Source organism: Salmo trutta, chromosome 13 (genome assembly GCF_901001165.1).
Source record: "Salmo trutta chromosome 13, fSalTru1.1, whole genome shotgun sequence".
Lineage (NCBI taxonomy): Eukaryota > Metazoa > Chordata > Actinopteri > Salmoniformes > Salmonidae > Salmo > Salmo trutta.
This window is the reverse complement of record NC_042969.1, coordinates 88,413,077-88,439,369: the sequence shown is the minus strand read 5'-3', so window position 1 is coordinate 88,439,369 and position 26,293 is coordinate 88,413,077. Positions and strand designations below refer to the sequence as shown.

General features: G+C 42.5%; 1 protein-coding gene across 3 annotated transcripts in view; it reads right to left on the bottom strand.

The window, feature by feature from the left end:
* ehd2b (EH-domain containing 2b) overlaps nucleotides 1-26,293 on the bottom strand; it is a 35,416-nt gene continuing 9,123 nt past the window's right edge. Inside the window, exons 1-7 of one of the 3 annotated variants that reach the window (XM_029773922.1) lie at nucleotides 16,183-16,403; nucleotides 14,073-14,249; nucleotides 7,300-7,397; nucleotides 3,748-3,971; nucleotides 2,126-2,314; nucleotides 1,088-1,249; nucleotides 1-959 (exon numbers count right to left, since the gene is read on the bottom strand). In XM_029773922.1, coding sequence (XP_029629782.1) covers nucleotides 399-959; nucleotides 1,088-1,249; nucleotides 2,126-2,314; nucleotides 3,748-3,971; nucleotides 7,300-7,397; nucleotides 14,073-14,249; nucleotides 16,183-16,403 — 1,632 coding nt within the window. In that variant the 3' untranslated portion in view covers nucleotides 1-398. Of the gene's footprint in view, nucleotides 960-1,087; nucleotides 1,250-2,125; nucleotides 2,315-3,747; nucleotides 3,972-7,299; nucleotides 7,398-14,072; nucleotides 14,250-16,182; nucleotides 16,791-26,293 lie in introns of those variants that run through there. The other 2 variants (XM_029773920.1, XM_029773921.1) reach the window with 2 other exon arrangements.

Below are 26,293 nucleotides of genomic sequence, written 5' to 3'. Positions count from 1 at the left end.
TATAGTATAATAGGTGTGGGCCACTAGCCTTTATTTGACCTCAGCTCAGCTAAACACATGATCCAATAAGACTAAAATCGGGGTGCATTTCAATAGTGTAAAGTATCTGTCCTTCCTCCTTTCCTTTCATTCATCTGCACTATAGGAAAGGAACCAGACTGGAGACACAGACTGGGGGTTCGAGTCTCATCTCCGCTACTCTGTCAAGCCTTTTTCTTACTGTCTCCCTCTCGAAGACCGGAGATGAAACAACCAGAGGAAGCTACCTTAGACTATCGAGATACACCCAGGGGCTGACAAGGAGACAAGAGGACAATGTGGAGGGGGGCAGTAGCGTGTGTGTCAGCCGTCAGAGGGTTATACTGTCAGCTCCACAGGGTGGGTTGATGTAATAGTCTCTATATATCCGATCCTTTCATTCTGCGCTTGGAGGGTGGCACCAGACGGGCGGGCAATTCAGGGGGCAGACCATGCCCCTCTAACTTCACCTCGATAAGGTGGCTGGCCAGGGCAAACTCCTCGTCATCCAGCATGCCATCCCGGTCCACATCCGACAGCTTCCAGATCCTCCCCAGGACGGAGTTTGGCAGCCGGGTGCTCACCATCCAGTCCTTGGCCTTGGTGCCACTCAGTTTACCCTCGTTGGGCGCCAGGTTGTAGAAGATCTCGTCATATTTGGGCTTGTCCTTGGTCACTACCCAGGCCATCTCGCCCTCTTCCTCGCCTTCCTCCCCCCCATTCTCCACCTCTCCGAATGGGTCATTCTCCACAAAGGGCCCGGCGCGGGTACCCAGGAAGGCCCCCCCCTGCACCCCAGGCTGCACCCCTGCGTCAATCTCCTCTTGGCGTAGCAGGGGCATGAGTTTGGCGATGTCGGACGCCAACAGCTCATCCAGAGCAGCCATCAGGGACGGCTTCAGGGGCTTGAACTTAGTGAAGTCATGGATCAACAGCTGCTCCTGGATGGGAAAACAGAGACCACAGCAAACTAGTTAGCCAATCATCTGGCAAATATTACAGAGGGATGAACTACCAGACTTGAGCTTTGGACATTCAAACCTGAACAGACATATTAGACTAAACAGACCTGCATCTTGGCACAGTCTGGGAAGTCCCCAGCAGAGATATGGTGCTGCAGCTGGATCTTGGAGAAGATTACAGGAAGTTGGTAGATCAGGTTCTTCTTCATTTTGTCCTTCCTGAAGGTTGGCATCTCCTTCTTTAGATAGCTGATGATGTGGGCATGCACCTGGAGGGAGAGAGAGAGAGATGTGGGGGGAGAGAGAGAGGGTTGGGGGAGGGAGAGAGAGAGAGAGAGAGGGTTGGGGAGAGAGAGAGAGAGGGTTGGGGAGAGAGAGAGAGAGAGGGTTGGGGAGAGAGAGAGAGAGAGGGTTGGGGAGAGAGAGAGAGATGTGCAGGGGAGAGAGAGATGTGGGGGGAGAGAGAGAGAGAGAGGGTTGGGGGAGAGAGAGAGGGTTGGGGGAGGGAGAGAGAGATGTGCAGGGGAGAGAGAGATGTGGGGGGAGAGAGAGAGAGGGTTGGGGAGAGAGAGAGAGGGTTGGGGAGAGAGAGAGAGGGTTGGGGGAGGGAGAGAGATGTGGGGGGAGAGAGAGATGTGGAGGGATGGGGAGAGTGATGGGGAGGGATGGGGAGAGTGATATGGAGGGATGGGGAGAGTGATGTGGAGGGAGAAGGATGTGGGGGGAGGGAGAGAGAGGGGGGAGAGGGATGAGAGAGAATTAGGGGGGGAGGGTGGCAAGTATTAACTTCAGCAATGCCACTCTCTCCTCATTTTCTTATATGAACTTAGTAAAACACCTTATTCCTCAGTAACGCGATCTACGAGACAGGATGTGTGTTACAGAGTTCATTATATCATACCATCTACTTCAACAGAAAGGGATGAGTGAGCGACGTTGATAAGCGAGAGACATAGAGAAAGATTCCGATAGATATACCATTTGTTTTCTAGTTTGGTAATTACAGGGCTCATCTGTAAAAAAAATTATTATAATAATATTTTTTTTTAAAGACCTTGGTCTCAACATGACTCCCTGTCAAAAATAAAGATTAAATAAAACATAAAAAAATACAAAATCAAACATTGTAGAGAGCGAGAACCTACCCTGACCAGTCGTGCCCTCTTAACCAGGTCGTTGAGTTTCCTGAGGGCTGCATTATGAGGAAGGTTCTGGATGTCACTGAACAGATCTTCCTCTTCCAGCTCAAACAGACGCCGGTTATCAGGCACCAGCAGCGGCTCGGACCAGAACGACCCGATATACACCCTCAAGACCTCTGGAGTGTTGAAAACCTGTTAATCATATCAATAATATCAATCAATTGTATCACAAAGGGCTATACACACTCGTAACTGCTTTATGTGCGGGCTTTACGGGCTAATGCTAGTTAGCTAACGCTAATTAGCTAACATTACGAGCTAACGCTAATTAGCTAACATTACGGGCTAACGTTAATTAGCTAACATTACGAGCTAACGCTAATTAGCCAACATTACGGGCTAACGCTAGTTAGCTAACATTACGGGCTAACGCTACTTAGCTAACATTACGGGCTAACGTTAATTAGCTAACATTACGGGCTAACGTTAATTAGCTTACATTACGGGCTAACGTTAATTAGCTAACATTACGGGCTAACGTTAGTTAGCTAACATTACGGGCTAACGTTAATTAGCTAACATTACGGGCTAACGTTAATTAGCTAACATTACGGGCTAACGTTAATTAGCTAACATTACGGGCTAACGTTAGTTAGCTAACATTACGGGCTAACGTTAATTAGCTAACATTACGGGCTAACGTTAGTTAGCTAACATTACGGGCTAACATTACGGGCTAACGTTAGTTAGCTAACATTACGGGCTAACGTTAGTTGGCTAGCTAACTGTGCTCTGTGGAAGAATGTTGGAGCTATTGTCAACATTGAGTTGGGCCGGCGCATCGCAATCTGTCCATACAGCTAATGTCACAGCCTTGTTGGCTTGTAGCTAGCAAACATTACGGGCTAACGTAAGTTAGCCAAGGACGTTGGCTATCTTATATGTTTGTGATGATTCACACCCAAGTGTCAAGGCCAACAGTTTATCTTGCGATGACTTCAGCCATGTGAAAAACCTTCCATAACAAAATATAGCTAGTTTCCTTTGCTTGTAGCTTGCCTCTAATCTGAAGGGCTTTGGTCCGGTTTTAGAACTCTGAGATTCGGCTACAAAAAGGTATCACATCATTGGTTCTTAACGGACAGAAATGAGCATGTGAGAGCGATAAATTACAAACATAATGAAAACTGTTGCCTCTACAAACTTATTCAGTTCGAAAGGTGGCAAGTCTAATGGTCACTTTACGGACGCTGTAGTAACGGTTGTTATCCGACGTCAAGACATTGAGTTAGGTCGGGGACAAGAAAGACCCTGATAAAAATCTGTGTGGTTCTCGTTAACTACCGGACGGCTCATGACGACAGGCGAGGAGTGTGTGTTGTGTACCTCCAATCAAGTTGATATGGAAATTTTCATCAAAATTGGTGGCATATTAGATATGATGGTAGAGAGATTTGAATTTAAAAATGAGCTTCAACCAATGAGCTTCAACCAATGCATAACGCCCCCACAATAATATTTATTTTCTAGTGATTGTTGTTAACGTTGTCATCATTTATACAGGTTTTTACTAGCTGTAGTATGACAACATTTCCCTTGGGGGATGAACAAAGTACTCCTCTCACCTTGCCCAGAGACCACATTAGAGCTCCGTAGATTCTCATCAGCTGTTGCGTTCCCACCATGTCAGCCTTGTTCAGGACCACACGCAGTTTGTCCTCGTTACCCCGCAGCGCTCCGATGGCCTCGGAGAACTCATCACTGATCTCCAACTTGTGGGCGTCGAACAGGAGTATGATGCGGTCGACGCGCTCCGCAAACCAACGTAGCACCGCTGGGAAGTCATAGCCTGAGGAGAAGGGTTAGGGGTCAGAGGTCAGGGGAGAGACGGGGCACGAGGGGATTAGGGTGTTACATTTCTAAATTTGCAGCACGCTGAGCACAAAACACGCTGAGCACAAAACACGCTGAGCACACAACACGCTGAGCACAAAACACGCTGGGCACAAAACACGTTGAGCACAAAACACGCTGAGCACAAAACACGCTGAGCACAAAACACGTTGAGCACAAAACACACTGAGCACACAACACGCTGAGCACAAAACACATGCTTAACATGTCTCTCTTGGAAAAGAGATGTTATCTCAATGAGAAAAACGTGTGTAAATAAAGTTTAACATTTTAAAATATAGATATATAAAAACATGTTGAAGCACTCCCATGAAGTTGGTTTTAGAGCAAACACACACACACACCACACCACACACGCACACACACGCACCACACACACACAGGAGAGGAGAGGAATAGGGCAACACAGACCCTTCACATCTCTCTCTGATGAGTACTTCGTTCCTCACATTCCTCTAACTGATACAGTTTCCTCTCCAGTATCTGCCGCACATACGTTACGATGTGACTCCAACGGGACCTGGAGCAGAAAGCTCTCCTAACTGCTAGGTTGGAATGCAATAACATCATAACACAGGAGGCAATGACATACCCTCATATGTTCCACAAGGCTGAGTCTCTCCCGTTGTTCCAACATCATCATACTTAACGTTGTTATAGTTACTCGTGCCCCGTGAACGGTGACACATTACTAGGATGGAAAGGGAGGGAATTTAAAGGAGTGAGAGACAGATTGATGAGGCTTCATGCTCAAAACCTCTGTCCTGTATTTATCTTTGTGTGTGGAGGAATCTGAAGAACTCTCCAGGGTCTCCCTTGTATCCTCGTCCCCTTGTATCCTTATCTCCTTGGGGTGTCCAATCAAAAACTCATCTTTTGACAATTTGGTAAACCAATGCTCCAAACCTCATGTCTCAAGTCATAATCCGTTCAAAACTTATTGTAGTTTTTACCCTTGAAGGATGGCCAAGATTAGGCTGACTAAATCAATGGAGGCCAAACCGGTTGAATCAACGTTATTTCCACGTCTTTTCAACCAAAAATCATCAATGTAAAGGCATTTAGTCTTTAATTTACCAAAATTCAACCTAAATCCATTGATATGGTGACATTTGTTGTTGATTTCACGTTGAATTCAAGGTTAGTTGACAACTCAACCAAATGTAAATCGAAAGCAGACGTTGAAGTGATGTCTGTGCCCAGTGGGTTGCGTCAGCCAGGCTGGATCCTGTGAGATAATTAAGGCTAACTGACAGACTCACTGTTAAACTCTCATCTTTCTCCTCGAATCCAGAGGACATCAAACAATACAGGAGGTAAGATCGATTTTCAGACATGACGTAGTATTTTCACATTTTAGTATCTTTAGTTTAAGTTCTTTTAATATTTTAAAATTCCTGTTATTTTTCAAAGATTTCTCAGAAAAACAAGCGTATCTGTGAAATTTCAAAGGAGCTTTTTACATTTAATTGGGCTTGTGTCATGTCCATTTTGTTTTTTTACGACCTGCGGAAACAACTTTGCAGAAGACCACCCCAACATGTAAAATCCTCAAAAGTTGCGGCGAGAAGTGGCACAGCTACGTCAACAGAGATCGCTGCTTATTATTGGATGTCATAAGGTTACGAAATCCGACTTCCCAGATATTATGTTAAGAGAAAGACCCGACTGAACGATTCAAAACATAAATAATCATATTTGTCTTGGTAAAATGTATTTTATAACATAAGGAAGTTCAATTTCATCACCAAAGCATGTTTTCACACACACACTAGCCTATATCCTTGTCACCTTATATCCTTGTCACCTTATATCCTTGCCACCTATATCCTTGTCACCCTATATCCTTGTCATCCTATATCCTTGTCACCCTATATCCTTGTCTCCTATATCCTTGTCTCCTATATCCTTGTCTCCTATATCCTTGTCTCCTATATCCTTGTCTCAGTGCATGGAGGTCGGTCACATGGGTTAGCCAGGTCATGAGGGAGGAAGTATTTGTTTTAGCTGACCATGACAGATGAGGGACCAGACCAGACCCGGTGTGTACCAGGTGTGTCTGACCCTCTACCTCCTCCTCACCTTGTCCTGTCTACTCCTCCCTACCTCCTCCTCTCCTTGTCCTGTCTACTCCTCCCTACCTCCTCACCTTGTCCTGTCTACTCCTACCTACCTCCTCCTCTCCTTGTCCTGTCTACTCCTCCCTACCTCCTCCTCTCCTTGTCCTGTCTACTCCTCCCTACCTCCTCCTCTCCTTGTCCTGTCTACTCCCCCCGTACCTCCTCCTCTCCTTGTCCTGTCTACTCCTCCCTACCTCCTCCTCTCCTTGTCCTGTCTACTCCCCCCTACCTCCTCCTCTCCTTGTCCTGTCTACTCCCCCCTACCTCCTCCTCACCTTGTCCTGTCTACTCCTCCCTACCTCCTCCTCTCCTTGTCCTGTCTACTCCCCCCTACCTCCTCACCTTGTCCTGTCTATTCCTCCCTACCTCCTCCTCTCCTTGTCCTGTCTACTCCCCCCTACCTCCTCTCCTTGTCCTGTCTACTCCTCCCTACCTCCTCACCTTGTCCTGTCTACTCCTCCCTACCTCCTCCTCTCCTTGTCCTGTCTACTCCTCCCTACCTCCTCACCTTGTCCTGTCTACTCCTCCCTACCTCCTCCTCTCCTTGTCCTGTCTACTCCCCCCTACCTCCTCCTCTCCTTGTCCTGTCTACTCCTCCCTACCTCCTCCTCTCCTTGTCCTGTCTACTCCTCCCTACCTCCTCCTCTCCTTGTCCTGTCTACTCCTCCCTACCACCTCCTCTCCTTGTCCTGTCTACTCCTCCCTACCTCCTCCTCTCCTTGTCCTGTCTACTCCTCCCTACCTCCTCCTCTCCTTGTCCTGTCTACTCCTCCCTACCTCCTCCTCTCCTTGTCCTGTCTACTCCTCCCTACCTCCTCCTCTCCTTGTCCTGTCTACTCCCCCCTACCTCCTCCTATCCTTGTCCTGTCTACTCCTCCCTACCTCCTCCTCTCCTTGTCCTGTCTACTCCTCCCTACCTCCTCCTCTCCTTGTCCTGTCTACTCCCCCCTACCTCCTTCTCTCCTTGTCCTGTCTACTCCTCCCTACCTCCTCCTCTCCTTGTCCTGTCTACTCCCCCCTACCTCCTCCTCTCCTTGTCCTGTCTACTCCCCCCTACCTCCTTCTCTCCTTGTCCTGTCTACTCCCCCCTACCTCCTCCTCTCCTTGTCCTGTCTACTCCTCCCTACCTCCTCCTCTTCTTACCTCGGCTCACCCTCTGCTTCGCTCCTGACAGGATCCCCGGCGTGTCGATGATGCTGATGCTCTCCAGGACCTGATTGGGCAGCTGGGCACACTGGAACCTATCACGCAACAGCAGAGAAGGGGGCGGGACATGACAACACTCATACAGCGCCTTACAAAAATATTCATCCCCCTTGGCGTTTTTCCTATTTTGTTGCATTACAATCTGTAATTGAAATAGATTTTTATTTGGATTTCATGTAATGGACATACACAATAGTCCAAATTGGTGAAATGAAATGAACAAAAATTACTTGTTTAAAAAAATTCAAAAAAATAAAAAACGGAACAGTGCGTCCGTATGTATTCACCCCCTTTGCTATGAAGCCCCTAAATAAGATCTGGTGCAACCAATTACCTTCAGAAGTCACATAATTAGTTAAATAAAGTCCACCTGTGTGCAATCTAAGTGTCACATGATCTGTCACATGATCTCAGTATATATACACCTGTTCTGAAAGGCCCCAGAGTCTGCAACACCACTAAGCAAGGGGCACTATGAAGACCAATGAGCTCTCCAAACAGGTCAGGGACAAAGTTGTGGAGAAGTACAGATCAGGGTTGGGTTCTAAAAAATATCAGAAACTTTGAACATCCCACAGAGCACCATTAAATCCAAAATGGAAAGAACATGACACCACAACAAACCTGCCAAGAGAGGGCCGCCCACTAAAACTCACGGACAGGGCAAGGAGGGCATTAATCAGAGAGGCAACAAAGAGACCAAAGATAACCCTGAAGGAGCTGCAAAGCTCCACAGCGGAGATTGGAGTATCTGTCCATAGGACCACTTTAAGCCGTACACTCCACAGAGCTGGGCTTTACGGAAGAGTGGCCAGAAAAAAGCCATTGCTTAAAGAAAAAAATAAGCAAACACGTTTGGTGTTTGCCAAAAGGCATGTGGGAGACTCCCCAAACATATGGAAGATGGTACTCTGGTCAGATGAGACTAAAATTGAGCTTTTTGGCCATCAAGGAAAACACTATGTCTGGCGCAAACCCAACACCTCTCATCACCCCGAGAATATCATCCCCACAGTGAAGCATGGTGGTGGAAGCATCATGCTGTGGGGATGTTTTTCATTTGCAGGGACTGGGAAACTGATCAGAATTGAAGGAATGATGGATGGTGCTAAATACAGGGAAATTCTTGAGGGAAACCTGTTTCAGTCTTCCAGAGATTTGAGACTCGGATGGAGGTTCACCTTCCAGCAGAACAATGACCCTAAGAATACTGCTAAAGGAACACTCGAGTGGTTTAAGGGGAAACATTTAAATGTCTTGGAATGGCCTAGTCAAAGCCCAGACCTCAATCCAATTGAGAATCTGTGGTATGACTTAGATTGCTGTACACCAGCGGAAACCATCCAACTTGAAGGAGCTGGAGCAGTTTTGTCTTGAAGAATGGGCAAAAATCCCAGTGGCTAGATGTGCCAAGCTTATAGAGACATACCCCAAGAGACTTATAGCTGTAATTGCTGCAAAATGTGTCTCTACAAACTTTGGTGGGGTGAATACTTATGCACGCTCAAGTTCTGTTTTTTTGTCTAATTTCTTGTTTGTTTCACAATAAAAACATATTTTGCATCTTCAAAGTGGTAGGCATGTTGTGTAAATCAAATGATAGATTTTGTGGGGTTTATATTTGAATTCCAGGTTGTAAGGCAACAAAATATGAAAAATGCCAAGGGGGGGTGAATACTTTCGCAAGCCACTGTAAAACTATAACATAACACAACACTCATAACACAATAACACAATAACACCATAACACTCATAACACAATAACTTAACATGGAACAGTTAGAAGAGCGTCTAGCATCTATAATTTACCTACAGGTTCTCCTCAGGTCAAGGCAACTTTCCAAACATTCCACTAAATGCCCTCCAGTTCCCCCAAACCCCCCTCCCGTCCATCAGTTAACATCAATGGAATGAATGTGGATAATGGAGGAACATGATACTGAGCGATTAACCCCCCCCCCAAAAAAAATATCAGCTTAATGCACAGCTTCTCTAAAGATAAATCAGATCAAGCCTGAACTGTGTGATGTAGTAGGGAGTTGTAGTTTCCAACAGGTCAATAATCGACATATTTTAGCGCAGAAAACGTGGTAATTGACTACAATGACCATAATCCATTGTGCGCCTACATGTCCGGTCTGTGTGGGACACGGAGACGAGAGAGAAAAAATGAAGAAGGTGCGATGGAGAGGGATAAAGAGCAGTTCCTTCACCAGGTATCTCTACCTGATAATACATGATCTAAGTGTCTAGAGAGCAGTTCCTTCACCAGGTATCTCTACCTGATAATACATGTTCTAAGTGTCTAGAGAGCAGTTCCTTCACCAGGTATCTCCACCTGATAATACATGATCTAAGTGTCTAGAGAGCAGTTCCTTCACCAGGTATCTCTACCTGATAATACATGATCTAAGTGTCTAGAGAGCAGTTCCTTCACCAGGTATCTCTACCTGAAAATACATGATCTAAGTAATTGATAGTTGGTATTCAGCAGTCATAAAGCCTTATTTACTTTGAACAAATAGTAAAATAGTGATTTTGTCAGACAGAATAGACAGCAGCTCTATAGAGATGAGATGATGACTTGGAATAAAATAATAGAGTCATTAAATAAAACTAATGTAATATATTATATAAATATATAAAACTAATGTAATATATTATATAAATATATAAACTAATGTAATATATTATATAAATATATAAAACTAATGTAATATATTATATATATAAAACTAATGTAATATATTATATAAATATATAAAACTAATGTAATATTATATAAATATATAAACTAATGTAATATATTATATAAATATATAAAACTAATGTAATATATTATATATATATAAAACTAATGTAATATATTATATAAATATATAAAACTAATGTAATATTATATAAATATATAAAACTAATGTAATATATTATATAAATATATAAAACTAATGTAATATATTATATAAATATATAAAACTAATGTAATATTATATAAATATATATAACTAATGTAATATATTATATAAATATATATAAAACTAATGTAATATATTATATATATAAAACTAATGTAATATATTATATAAATATATATAAAACTAATGTAATATATTATATATATAAAACTAATGTAATATATTATATATACATATATATAACTAATGTAATATTATATATAAAACTAATGTAATATATTATATAAATATATATATATAACAAATGTAATATATATATATATATAAACTGCTCAAAAAAATAAAGGGAACACTAAAATAACACATCCTAGAACTGAATGAAATAATCTTATTAAATACTTTTTTCTTTACATAGTTGAATGTGCTGACAACAAAATCACACAAAAATAATCAATGGAAATCCAATTTATCAACCCATGGAGGTCTGGATTTGGAGTCACACTCAAAATTAAAGTGGAAAACCACACTACAGGCTGATCCAACTTTGATGTAATGTCCTTAAAACAAGTCAAAATGAGGCTCAGTAGTGTGTGTGGCCTCCACGTGCCTGTATGACCTCCCTACAACGCCTGGGCATGCTCCTGATGAGGTGGCCAACTCCTGGACAATCTGTGGTGCAACGTGGTGGATGGAGCGAGACATGATGTCCCAGATGTGCTCAATTGGATTCAGGTCTGGGGAACGGGCGGGCCAGTCCATAGCATCAATGCCTTCCTCTTGCAGGAACTGCTGACACACTCCAGCCACATGAGGTCTAGCATTGTCTTGCATTAGGAGGAACCCAGGGCCAACCGCACCAGCATATGGTCTCACAAGGGGTCTAAGGATCTCATCTCGGTACCTAATGGCAGTCAGGCTACCTCTGGCGAGCACATGGAGGGCTGTGCGGCCCCCCAAAGAAATGCCACCCCACACCATGACTGACCCACCGCCAAACCGGTCATGCTGGAGGATGTTGCAGCCAGCAGAACGTTCTCCACGGCGTCTCCAGACTCTGTCACGTCTGTCACGTGCTCAGTGTGAACCTGCTTTCATCTGTGAAGAGCACAGGGCGCCAGTGGCGAATTTGCCAATCTTGGTGTTCTCTGGAAAATGCCAAACGTCCTGCACGGTGTTGGGCTGTAAGCACAACCCCCACCTGTGGACGTCGGGCCCTCATACCACCCTCATGGAGTCTGTTTCTGACCGTTTGAGCAGACACATGCACATTTGTGGCCTGCTGGAGGTCATTTTGCAGGGCTCTGGCAGTGCTTCTCCTGCTCCTCCTTGCACAAAGGCGGAGGTAGCGGTCCTGCTGCTGGGTTGTTGCCCTCCTACGGCCTCCTCCACGTCTCCTGATGTACTGGCCTGTCTCCTGGTAGCGCCTCCATGCTCTGGACACTACGCTGACAGACACAGCAAACCTTCTTGCCACAGCTCGCATTGATGTGCCATCCTGGATGAGCTGCACTACCTGAGCCACTTGTGTGGGTTGTAGACTCCGTCTCATGCTACCACTAGAGTGAAAGCACCGCCAGCATTCAAAAGTGAGCAAAACATCAGCCAGGAAGCATAGGAACTGAGAAGTGGTCTGTGGTCCCCACCTGCAGAACCACTCCTTTATTGGGGGTGTCTTGCTAATTGCCTATAATTTCCACCTGTTGTCTATTCCATTTGCACAACAGCATGTGAAATGTATTGTCAATCAGTGTTGCTTCCTAAGTGGACAGTTTGATTTCACAGAAGTGTGATTGACTTGGAGTTACGTTGTGTTGTTTAAGTGTTCCCTTTATTTTTTTGAGCAGTGTATATATATAAAACTAATGTAATATATTATATTTATATATATAAAACTAATGTAATATATTATATAAAACTAATGTAATATATTATATTTATATATATAAAACTAATGTAATATATTATATATAACTAATGTAATATATTATATAAAACTAATGTAATATATTATATTTATATATATAAAACTAATGTAATATATTATATAAAACTAATGTAATATATTATATAAAACTAATGTAATATATTATATAAAACTTATGTAATATATTATATAAAACTAATGTAATATATTATATAAAACTAATGTAATATATTATATAAAACTAATGTAATATATTATATAAAACTAATGTAATATTTTATATATATAAGTGATAAACAGTAATGGACAGTTACTACCATCAGGGGACTTGTATTGTTTTATTATGTGTCTAAAAACGTAATCGAAATCTTAAACCATGATAATTTTATAAATAATCAAACCAAAACTAAATAATCAAACCAACCTAAAAAAAATAAAAAAGCACTAATCTCTCAGCACAGTCAAGGTAACAGCTTAAGGCGATCCAGGAAGCACATCATGAGTTGAGAGCTGGACTCATTGTGCTACTGTGTCGGACTACTCCCTTCCCAGGACCCATTGTGTTGAAGCAGGACTCTCAATGCACTGGGCTTCCTGAAGGAAAACGGTCTCCAGTGCCATAGCCTCAACAATATAACCTGCTAATGATCGTCCGCTAACAACAACACCGCTACTTCCTGATTCAGATGGCTTTAACGAGACCAGGGCTTCACCAGACAGGAAGGACCGACGCAAACACACCGCACCAAGGAGGGGGAGAGAGAGAGAAAGAGAGAGAGAGAGAAAGAGAGAGAAAGAGAAAGAGAGAGAGAGAGTGAGAAAGAGAGAGAGAGAAAGAGGGAGAGAGAGAGCAAAAGAGAGATAGAGAGAAAGAGAGAGCAAAAGAGAGAGAGAGAAAGAGAGAGAGAGAGAAAGAGAGAAAGAGAGAGAGAGAAAAAGAGAGAGAGAGCAAAAGAGAGAGAGAAAGAGAGAGTGTGAGAAAGAGAGAGAGAGAGAGAAAGAGAGAGAGAAAGAGAGAGAAGAGAGAGAGAAAGAGAGAGTGTGAGAAAGAGAGAGTGTGAGAAAGAGAGAGTGTGAGAAAGAGAGAGAGAGAGCAAAAGAGAGAGAGAAAGAGAGAGAAGAGAGAGAGAAAGAGAGAGTGTGAGAAAGAGAGAGTGTGAGAAAGAGAGAGACCATTCCTTGGATCTTTGTAATTTGTGCGTCAGAACGTCAGAATGCTGTGGTAGCCAGATCTAGCCTGATGATTAAAGTTAGGATTTTGGGAGTGTAGGCTGGTCCCAGATCTGTGCCTAAAGGTTACATCTACTGTATCTTCTCTACCCATACTTGTAATGTTAGACTCCTACAGTTGATATGGCTTCAGTATAACAGAAAACAATGTTCCATAAACAGTAAAGGCCAAGCTGCCACAGCTTGCCTCAATAGAAGGAAATCCCATGAAAAAGGGTATCCCAGACGACAAGATAAACACATCAGAGCAGTGGAAAATACCTGATTCAGCCCAGCCAGTCTGCTCTGCTTTTACCCCCGGCCCTGCCATGTCTCTGACATCATCTGTTAGTTAGTCCTGCATGGCTGAGGGGCTCTTGGGGCCCCTCTGACCCTGCCTTTGAACTGGAGCACATAGCAGCTCATATCTGAGTACACTACCTCTCCCACTCTACAGAGATATCACTCCCTTTCTCCATTTTTCCACAAATAAGGCAAGTCCCTCCCAGCTCTGAAATTTGGCACGGACACTTGAAATTCCACAGAGCAAAAAAACAGACACACTTCTTTCCCTCCAACCCCCCTCCCCTCCCTTCAGTCAGGCCGTTCTAGAACATTCTAAAACACGACATCAAGCATTCTGAATTCCGCCCTGTACTCACCTGTTGAGAAAGGTGTTTCCGAAAGGGTTGAGCTTGCGAAAAGGTTTGTTGGGGTCAACGATAAGAGCGTTGCCCGGGATCACCCCTTCCACCTCACCGTGCATGATGGCTGTGAAACAGTCGGTGGTAGGCTCTGGCCCTATCCTGCTTCCTGGGATATCCTGCTCCAACAGATACCTGATATATATACACACACACACACAACAACAGGTCACCAGGTCAGAATGAATATTAGCAGTAAATCAGGACGACATACGGTATGATGTGTAGTACTACATTAATAGGGCCCAGGTAGCTAGAATCAGTCATTGGACACAGAGGCCCTTCCTATAATTTATAAAAGCTGGTCTGGAGTAGTTCAGGAGCAACTCCTGTCCCAGATTATACAGATTATACGGTCCCTTACAGTATAATCTGGAAAAAGTCTTACTTGATAATGGTAGTCTTACCAGTAGACTACTACCCCACCACCAGCACCATAGACTATAGGTTAACCTGTAATATACGGTGCCTTCAGAAAGTATTCATACCCCTTGACTTATTCCACATTTTGTTGTGTTACAGATTGAATTCAAAATGGATAAAAATAGATTTTCTTTCTCACCCATCTACACACAATACCCCATAATGACATCACAATACCCCATAATGACATCACAATACCCCATAATGACATCACAATACACCATAATGACATCACAATACCCCATAATGACATCACAATACCCCATAATGACATCACAATACCCCATAATGAATGATAAAGTGAAAACATGTTTTTATACATTTTGGCAAATTTATTGAAGATACAGCAATATCTTATTTATATAAGTAAATACATGTCAGAACCCCCTTTGGCAGCGACGACAGCTGTGAGTCTTTCCGGGTAAGTCTCTAAGAGCTTTGCAAACCTGGATTGTATAATATTTGCACATTTTTCTTTAAAAAATTCTTACAGCTCTGTAAATTGGTTGTTGATCATTGCTAGACAGTTTTTTTTCATGCTGATTTAAGTCAAAACTGAAACTAGGCCAGTCAGAACATTCCCTGCCGTCTTGGTAACCAACTCCAGTGTATATTTGGCCTTGTGTTGTAGGTTATTGTCCTGCTGAAAGGTGAATTCATCTCCCAGTGTCTGTTGGAAAGCAAACTGAACCAGGTTTTGCTCTAGGACTTTGCCTGTGCTTAGCGCTATTCATTTAGTTTTTATCCTAAAAAACTCCCTAGTCCTTGCCAATGACAAGCATACCCATAACATGATGCAGCCGCCACCATGCTTGAAAATATAAAGACTGGTACTCAGTGATGTTTTGTGTTGGATTTGCCCCAAACATAACACTTTGTATTCAGGACATAAATTGCCAATTTTTTTGCAGTTTTACTTTAGTGCCTTATTGCAAACAGAATGTATGTTTTGGAATATTTTTTGTCTGTACAGGCTTCCTTCTTTTCATTCTATCATTAAGGTTAATATTGTGGAGTAACTACAATGTTGCTGATCCCTCCTTAGTCTTCTCCCATCATGGCCATTCAACTCTGTAACTGTTTTAAAGTCACCATTGGCCTCATGGTTAAATCCCTGAGCGGTTTCCTTCCTCTCTGGCAACTGAGTTAGGAAGGACGCATGCCTTCTGCTTTTCACTTTTTTATTAATAAACCAAAAAATTCTATAAAACATAATTTCACTTCAACATTATGGGGTATGTGTGTGTAGGCCAGTGCCCCCCAAAAATCTCAATGTAATCAATTTTTAATTCAGGCTGTAACACAACAGAATATGGAAAAAGTCAAGGGGTGTGAATACTTTCTGAAGGCACTGTATATCAACTTTACTATATGTAAACCTTACTGTATATAAACTTTACTAGATGTAAACCTTACTGTATATAAACTTTACTATATGTAAACCTTACTGTATATACACTTTACTATATGTTAACCTTACTGAATATAAACCTTACTGTGTATAATATCTTACTGAATATAAACCTTACTGTGTATAATATCTTACTGAATATAAACCTTACTGTGTATAATATCTTACTGAATATAAACCTTACTGTGTATAATATCTTACTGAATATAAACCTTACTGTGTATAATATCTTACTTGATGAACGTAGTCTTGCCAGTGGAGTACTGCCCCACGACCAGCACCATGGGTTTGTTGTCAAAGTCTGCGTCCTCCAGAGAGGGGGAGTGGAAGTCATGGAAACCGTAGTACTGCTCCAGGGGGAGGAGCTTCTGACGGTACAGAGACTTTAGCCCCTCTGTTACCGTCCTGATCACCTCAGGAGTCTTCTTCACATCCTTACGGCCCCAACGAGACATCCCGATTGGCTGACTGGCTAAATGATTGGCTGATTGGTTGATTGTTGTCCTTCAAGAGCCAATTATCTACCTTTGAGGAATGTGAGGGAGCTTGGGAGTTCTGTAAAGTATGTGTGTGTGTGTGTGTGTGTGTGTGTGTGTGTGTGTGTGTGTGTGTGTGTGTGTGTGTGTTACGTCCGTGTTTCTTGAAGGTGAACCTGGGAGCGTTTTCAGGTGTTTCCTGTATTTTAATGTGAACTCTTCTCTTCCTCTAAGACCTCTTCTTCAGTCGGGCCTCTTAGAGGATGGTACTGGATGTTACTGTGCCGCCTGCTTTATGTCGTTAAAGCTCTGGTCTGAGATCTTCCCTCTCCTATACAGTCACCACTCTGACTCCTGAGAAGACTTCTGGGAAGGAAAAAATAAATAAATAAATAAATAAATGAAAACCAGCAACGAAACGTAAATTATAAACATGTCTCTAGAAATACACGGAACACACCGCTGCAAAAGAAAATCGTCAACATGTTCCAGTGCCATTTTGTAGTGACAGGAGACTACTAGAAACAACGTAGAACAGAGAGTCTGTTCAGAACACGCTACACATACAGAACATACAGCTAGATATATAGGGATCTAGCATAGAACAGCTATGATACTCAACAATAGGTAAGTGGGATTTCAGGTCTATGCATACAATTCTGTCTGCAACATTGTGAATATTACACCCTACTGAACACTGTCTGCTGCTTTGACTTTTCCTACGGACGTGGAGTCAGATTTAGCCCACTACAGTGCATTATCTGGAAACTACAGTATATTATCTGGAAAATACAGTATATAATCTAGAAACTACAGTATATTATCTGGAAAATACAGTATATAATCTAGAAAATACAGTATATTATCTGGAAAATACAGTATATTATCTGGAAAATACAGTATATAATCTAGAAAATACAGTATATTATCTGGAAACTACAGTATATTATCTGGAAAATACAGTATATAATCTAGAAAATACAGTATATAATCTGGAAAATACAGTATATTATCTGGAAAATACAGTATATAATCTAGAAACTACAGTATATTATCTGGAAACTACAGTATATTATCTAGAAACTACAGTATATAATCTGGAAACTACAGTATATTATCTGGAAACTACAGTATATAATCTGGAAAATACAGTATATTATCTGGAAAATACAGTATATAATCTAGAAACTACAGTATGTTATCTGGAAAATACAGTATATTATCTAGAAACTACAGTATATTATCTAGAAACTACAGTATATTATCTAGAATCTACAGTATATTATCTGGAAACTACAGTGCATTGTCTGGACTCTACAGTATAGGGAGAGAGACCCTCCACCCCCAAAAAGATTTAGATGTACTATTGTAAAGTGGTTGTTCCACTGGATATCATAAGGTGAATGCATCAATTTGTAAGTCGCTCTGGATAAGAGCGTCTGCTAAATGACGTAAATGTAAATGTAATGTAAATGAGCTCTCACATTTTTCAACATGTTTTTTTAACAAAAAGAGAGATTTGGAGTTAGATAAACTTGGATTTTTTTCAGCAGGGACACATATAGGATGCTACCCTCCACAGCATAACCTTCACTCCAGATTCAAAACTCCAAACCTAAAACCTAATTTTGGACAAAATGACCTGGAAGGATTACTACTTGCAAGGATTCCTTTTTTAAAAAACTTTAATGAGCAAGCCTTCCTTCATGAACTGGCTTCTGTGAAATGGTATAGAATCAGCTTGATCCCCTCTGTCGAAGACACTTGGACCTTCTTTTTTGATATTTTCAGTGATATTGTTAACAAACATGCCCCCATAAAGAAAATTTGAATTAAAAACAGGTTCAGCCCCTGGTTCGACCGTGATCTTGCAGAGTTACTCCACCTCAAGAATTGAATTTGGCGAAAGGCTCGGCACACGCGTACTCAGGCTGACTGGCTCTCGTTCAGGCATATGATAAATAAGTGCACTCAGGCTACCCGGAAGGTCAAAGTTAGTTACTTTAAGGAGCAGTTCTCTCTCTGTGGGTCTAACCCCAAGAAGTTCTGGAAAACGGTTAAAGACCTGGAGAATAAACCCTCCTCCTTTTTACATTTACATTTAAGTCATTTAGCAGACGCTCTTATCCAGAGCGACTTACAAATTGATGCATTCACCTTATGATATCCAGTGGAACAACCACTTTACAATAGTACATCTATATCTTTTAGGGGGGGGGGGGGTAGAAGGATTACTTTATCCTATCCTAGGTATTCCTTAAAGAGGTGGGGTTTCAGGTGTCTCCGGAAGGTGGTGATTGACTCCGCTGTCCTCACAGCTGCCCATGTCCCTTAATGTTGATGATGTGGTTGTTACTGACAAGAAGCACATGTTTGAGCTCTTTAATCACCACTTCATTAAGTCAGGATTCCTATTTGACTCAGCCATGCCTCCTTGCCCGTCCAACATTTCCTCATCTCCCAACTCTTCTAATGCGACTAGCCTCGATGCTCCTCCCTCTTTTTCCCCTGTCCCGCTACAAAGTTTCTCCCTGCAGGCGGTCACTGAGTCCAAGGTGCTAAAGGAGCTCCTTAACCTTCACCCCCCAAAAACATCTAAGTCAGATGGTTTAGACCCTTTCTTCTTTAAGGTTGCTGCCCCTATCATCGCCAAGCCCTATCTCTGACCTTTTTAACCTGTCTCTCCTCTCTGGGGAGGTTCCCATTGCTTGGAAGGCAGCCACGGTTTGTCCTTTATTTAAACGGGGAGATCAAGCTGATCCTAACTGTTATAAGCCAATTTCTATTTTGGCAAGTTTATCAAAAGAGTTTGAAAAACTTAGCAATAATCAATTTACTGGCTTTCTTGATGTCTATAATATTCTCTCTGGTATGCAATCTGGTTTCCGCTCAGGTTATGGATGTGTCACTGCAACCTTAAAGGTCCTCAATGATGTCACCATTGCCCTTGATTCTAAGCAATGTTGTGCTGCTATTGTTATTGACTTGACCAAAGCTTTTGATACTGTAGGCCGTTCCATTCTTGTGGGCCGGCTAAGGAGTATTGGTGTCTCTGAGGGGTCTTTGGCCTGGTTTGCTAACTACCTCTCTCAAAGAGTGCAGTGTATAAAGTCAGAACATCTGCTGTCTCAGCCACTGCCTGTCACCAAGGGAGTACCCCAAGGCTCCATCCTAGGCCCCACGCTCTTCTCAATTTACATCAACAACATAGCTCAGGCAGTAGGAAGCTCTCTCTTCCATTTATATGCAGTTGATACAGTCTTATACTCAGCTGGCCCCTCCCCGGATTTTGTGTTTAACTCTCTACAACAAAGCTTTCTTAGTGTCCTACAAGCTTTCTCTGCCCTTAACCTTGTTCTGAACACCTCCAAAACAAAGGTTATGTGGTTTGGTAAGAAGAATGTCCCTCTCCCCACAGGTGTGACTATTACCTCTGAGGGTTTAGAGCTTGAGGTAGTCACCTCATACAAGTACTTGGGAGTATGGCTAGACGGTACACTGTCCTTCTCTCAGCACATATCAAAGCTGCAGGCTAAGGTTAAATCTAGACTTGGTTTCCTCTATCATAATCGCTCCTCTCAGCCCAGCTGCCAAACTAACCCTGATTCAGATGACCATCCTACCCATGCTAGATTACGGAGACATAATTTATAGATCGGCAGGTAAGGGTGCTCTCGAGCGGCTAGATGTCCTTTGCCATTCGGCCATCAGATTTGCCACCAATGCTCCTTATAGGATACATCACTGCACTCTGTACTCCTCTGTAAACTGGTCATCTCTGTATACCCGTCGGAAGACCCACTGTTTGATGCTTATTTATAAAACCCTCTCAAGCCTCACTCCCCCCAAATCTGAGATATCTACTGCAGCCCTCATCCTCCACATACAACACCCGTTCTGCCAGTCACATTCTGTTAAAGGTCCCCAAAGCAAACACATCCCTGGGTCGCTCCTCTTTTCAGTTCGCTGCAGCTAGCAACTGGAACGAGCTGCAACAAACACTCAATCTGGACAGTTTTATCTCCATCTCTTCATTCAAAGACACAATCATGGACACTCTTACTGACAGTTGTGGCTGCTTTGTGGGACGTATTGTTGTCTCTACCTTCTTGCCCTTTGTGCTGTTGTCTTTGCCCAAAAATGTTTGTACCATGTTTTGTGCTGCTACCATGTTGTGTTGCTACCATGTTGTGTTGCTACCATGCTGCTGCCATGTTGTGTTCCTGCCTTGCTATGTTGTTGTCTTAGGTCTCTCTTCATGTAGTGTTGTCTCATCTCTCTTGTTGTGATGTGTTTTGTCCTATATATTTTATAATAAAATAAAAAATCCCAGCCCCTGTAGGCCGTCATTGTAGAAAAAATGTGTTCTTAACTGTTTTGCCTAGTTAAATAAAGGTTAAATAAAAAATACAAAATTGTAAGAGCATGTCTGGAAAAACATGGTGTTCCCTTGCAGTGGAAACACTAACACACACACACACACACACACACACACACACACACACACACACACACACACACACACACACACACACACACACACACACACACACACACACACACACACACACACACACACACACACACACACACCCAGCCCTGCTACATTAGTAGCCTACCTCATTTCCTTACATTGAAATGAGAGAGACATCAGTTTTTCCGAGAGGATGTGTTTGTTCTCAAGGGAACGTTAAATGAGTGAATGACTATCAATTGTTCGCACAATGGAACGCTGTTGGAGCGAACACACACACACACACACACACACACACACACACAGATCCTCTCTACATGCACAGACACAGTCTGCCCTTTCATCCGTGGGTTGTTAATCACCAGTCTGCTCTGAGAGAGCAGGTTATTACAGGAGTCGACTACCAAATGGTGCTGTATGCTGCTAGAGAAGCATTACATCTGATAGGTATGAATGGTGCTGTAATGTAACTGTGTGTGTGTTGATAGTCAGATCAGATAGCACCTCCTGTCTTTATATCTCTCTTTCATTCTCTCTCCCTCTGCTGGTAAAAGCTACAGTGAGAGAATAAAGATGAGATCAGTCACACATCAGCAGACGTGAACTCATCTGTGGACGAGAGAGGGAGAGGGGGAGAGGAAGGGGGGAGAGAGAGAGAGAGAGAGAGAGAGAGAGAGAGAGAGGGAGAGGGGAGAGAGAGAGAGAGAGAGAGAGAGGGAGAGGGGAGAGAGAGAGAGAGAGAGAGAGAGAGAGAGAGAGAGGGAGAGGGGAGAGAGAGAGAGAGAGAGAGAGAGAGAGAGAGAGAACTTCCTGGACAAAATGTTTCCCTGCAATAGCGAAGGTGTAAACTTAGCAGTAGAAAGCCTGAATAGTATATTTAACATATCACATTTTTTTTAAATAAGAAAATTAGTAGCAATGAGAAATGGTTTGATGAAGAGCGCAAAAACCTAAGAAATACATTGAGAAACCTATCCAACCAAAAACACAGACCCAGAAACCAGAACGCAGGCCTTAACTATGGGGAATCAGTACAGGAAATACACTACGTAAAAAACAAGGAACCAACATGTCTGAAAACAGCTTAATAATCACATTTCCATTCATAGAGTTTATGTGAGTAAAGTCGTACCCTTTAAAATAAATAAATCACGACAGCTGTGATGGAGACAGGAAGTTTTATTCACGCCTACAGATCATTTGTTCGTTCAACATGGTGGGATCTTTTTGAGCCTGTCAAATTAATAATGCACAAAATGGCGGTGGAAATGCCTTTATGCACAGATAATGATATAATAACCCTCATATATTGAAGTAAACTTGAAATCACGCGAAATCACGCGTCGTCCCACTACGACTCGGGAAACCAGGTAGTTTATCAGGCTACAGATGAAATCAGTTATGATGAACTTCTCAGGGTGGTGAAAGTACAAGGTGATGAGCTGGATTCTCCTTTAATAAATATCAAGACTCTTATTCTGGTGACACGATGATCGGCTGCGGTTTGACTAATACAAATATTCTCTCTCTCTTACCCAGAATAATGTCATTATCATGTTGACTAGACAATCTGCACTGTGTCTGCGAGCTGTTGGTTAGAGCGCACTGGCCAAGACCAGAGTAGACACATTTCAGATTTAGCGCAACAGTTTTCATGTCAAAACTACCGGTAACGTTTACAATGAGATGGAAACACATTGAACTTTCGATTTTTATTCGGCAAATGAAAACTTAAGCGGAAAAGTTAATTTTGTGCACTTCTTTCATCACGTAACAATATCCTCAACAAGTCCGTTTGGTGGGAACATTACGAAACACCACCGGTGGGGAAATGGACATATTGTCTTTATCCAGATTATAGAATATTTTCATGGAAATCTGTTGCCGTTGAAACCTAGTTAGAGAGATGGAAGATTCCTGAATATCAAGTCACTTCTGTAAAACACTGAATAAACAACAACACGAAGAGTTATCTATCCAAAATGGAGATGTGTGGGTAAACCACTTCTCCTATCTTTTTTGGCCCTATAACAAAGAACCTACAGCTAACATTATCATTTACTAAACTTAGAATCAACTATTGAAGACTACCAGAACGCAATGGATTCTCCAATTACATTGAATGAACTACAGGACAAAATACAAACCCTCCAACCCAAAAAGGCCTGTGGGGTCGATGGTATCCCTCAATGACATGATAAAATATACAGACAACAAATTCCAATTGTTTATATACAAACTCTTCACTATTATCCTCAGCTCTGGTATCTTCCCCAATATTTGGAACCAAGGTATAAATCACCCCAATTCACAAAAGTGAAGATTAATTTCACCCCAATAATTACAGTGGAATCTGTGTCAACAACAACCTCAGGAAAATCCTCTGCAGTATCATCAACAGCAGACTCCAACATTTCTTCAGTGAAAACAAATGTAAAATTGGCTTCTTACCAGAATACCGTATGACAGACCATGTATTCACCGGGCAAACCTTGATTAAAAAACAAACAATCCTAAGCAAACCAAAGTATGCACATGCTTTGTTGATAAAAAAAAGCTTTTGATTAAATTTGACATGAGGGTCTGCTGTATAAACTGATGGAAAGCGGGCAAAAATCAATGTCCACCAACAATAAGTGTTAAAATTGGCAATAAACACAGATGTATTTCCTCAGAGCTGGGGGGTGAAACAGGGATGCAAGCTTGAGCCCCACCCTCTTCAACATATATATACCAACTGATTGGTGAGGGCACTAGAGCAGTCTGCAGCACCCGGCCTCACTCTACTAGAATCTGAAGTCAAATGTCTACTGTTTGCTGATGATCTGGTGCTTCTGTCCCCAACCAAGGAGGGCCTACAGCAGCACCTAGATCTTCTGCACAGATTCTGTCAGACCTGGACCCTGGCAGTAAATCCCAGACAGTAAGGTCCAGATACCAGGACCACGAACATAAATTCTATCTAGACACTGTTGCCCTAGAGCAACACAAATAATTACACATACCTCGTCCTAAACATCAACACCACAGGTAACTTACACAAATCAAATCACATTTATTTATATAGCCCTTCTTACATCAGCTGATATCTCAAAGTGCTGTACAGAAACCCAGCCTAAAACCCCAAACAGCAAAGCAATGCAGGTGTAGAAGCACGGTGGCTAGGAAAAACTCCCTAGAAAGGCCAAAACCTAGGAAGAAACCTAGAGAGGAACCAGGCTGTGAACAATCTGAGAGACAAGGCAAGAGGGGCCTTCTACGCCGTCAAAAGGAACATCAAATTAGAAATCCCAGTTAGGATCTGCCTTCAAATTAGTGGATTCGGCTATTTCAGCAACACCCGTTGATAACAGGTGTATAAAATCGAGCACACAGCCATGCAATCTCCATAGACAAACATTGGCAGTAGAATGGCCCATACTGAAGAGCTCAGTGACTTCCAACGTGGCACCGTCATAGGATGCCATCTTTCCAGCAAGTCAGTACTTCTGCCCTGCTAGAGCTGCCCCGGTCAGCGGTAAGTGCTGTTATTGTGAAGTAGAAACATCTTGTCGTACAAATCGTCTGTCCTCTGTTGCAACACTCACTACCGAGTTCCAAACTGCCTCTGGAAGCAACGTCAGCACAATAACTGTTCGTCGGTAGCTTCATGAAATGGGTTTCCACGGCCGAGTCATGACACAATGCTGAGCGTCGGCTGGAATGGTGTAAAGCTCACCTTCATTGGACTCTGAAGCAGTGGAAATGCGTTCTCTGGAGTGATGAATCACGTTTCACCATCTGGCAGCCTGATGGACGAATCTGGATTTGGTGGATGCCAGGAGAACCCTACCCGCCCTGATGCATAGTGGCAACTGTAAAGTTTGGTGGAGGAGGAATAATGTTCTGGGGCTGTTTTTCATGGTTCGGGACCCTTTAGTTCCAGTGAAGGGAAATCTTAACACTACAGCATACAATGACATTCTAGACGATTCTGTCCCAACCCTTGTGGCAACAGTTTGGGGAAGGCCCTTTCCTGTTTCAGCATGACAATGCCCCCGTGCACAAAGCGAGGTCCATACAGTGGTTTGTCGAGATCGTTGTGGAAGAACTTGACTGGCCTGCACAGAGCCTTGACCTCAACCCCATCAAACACCTTTGGGATAAATTGAAACATCTAGTGGAAAGCCTTCCCAGAAGAGTGGAGGCTGTTATAGCAGCAAAGGGGGGACCAACTCCATATTAATACCCATGATTTTAGAATGAGATGTTTGACAAACAGGTGTCCACATACTTTTGTGGGAGATTTGTACAGGGTAAAAGGGATCTTGAAGAAGGAAGGCTATCACGCCATTTTGCAACAGCTAGCTAGCTGGCTACAGTAGGCCACTTTGTAGGCTATAACTCAAAATTTACAGACTGTTTAGCTAAGTGAATAAAATTTCATCAGCTAGCTAACTTCCTATCAGCTAGCTAGCTCAATGTTGTCATTGTAAATTAAAAACAGTCTCCAAATGGTTTTGTAGATAACGGCCATGGAAGAGGGTGACATTGCAGATCCAGCTGGCAGTGAAGAGAGAGTGTAGACTACTGGACAGGACAGGAGAGTGTAGACTACTGGACAGGAGAGTGTAGACTACTGGACAGGAGGGTGTAGACTACAGGACAGGAGAGGTCATATTGAGGGAGGACAGGAGAGCGTGGACTACAGGACAGGTCATATTGAGGGAGGACATTATGAAAAGATTCTCCAGTCCTTAGAGGGGAAAACTTTGAAGACCGAGAGATAATAACATCATATTCAGTGCTGTCGATTTTGAGTATAATGAAGCCTGTTTCTTTCTGTTGTTTTTTGTCCTCGGATATGGAAATCTGTTAAAGCCTGTTTGCAGATGAAGAGAGAGGTCCTAATAAACGTCCCAAGAGACTAAGAGTATATCCTATATGCCATGTGTTAAATGTGTAGGCCTACCTATGTTAGCAAATGTTGCATACAAAGACACAGTTAAAACATCACACATAATGTACAATGCGTACAAAACATTAAGAACACCTTTCTAATATTGAGTTGCAAGTCCCCTTTTTTCCTCAGAACAGTCTCAATTCGTCGGGGGTTATGGACTCTACAAGGCGTGGAAAGCGTTCCACGGGGATGCCCACCCAGTAGATCAGGGGTCAGCGGAGAAAGATTGGCCACCACTGGTATGGAGTTTTGTTTGTTTGTTCGGCTGAAGTAATGTTTATGTAACAATAGCCTACATGTTACGACTCAATTGTCTAGTGTTGTTTTACATAACGGTTAGCTTATTTGTACAATTTGAAGCGATGAAGTGTTGATTCTTTGAAGTGAAGTGTTTAAACTTGTTTTAATTGTTAAACTATTATTCAAAATGAACTAGTGTCAATGTTGATGAAT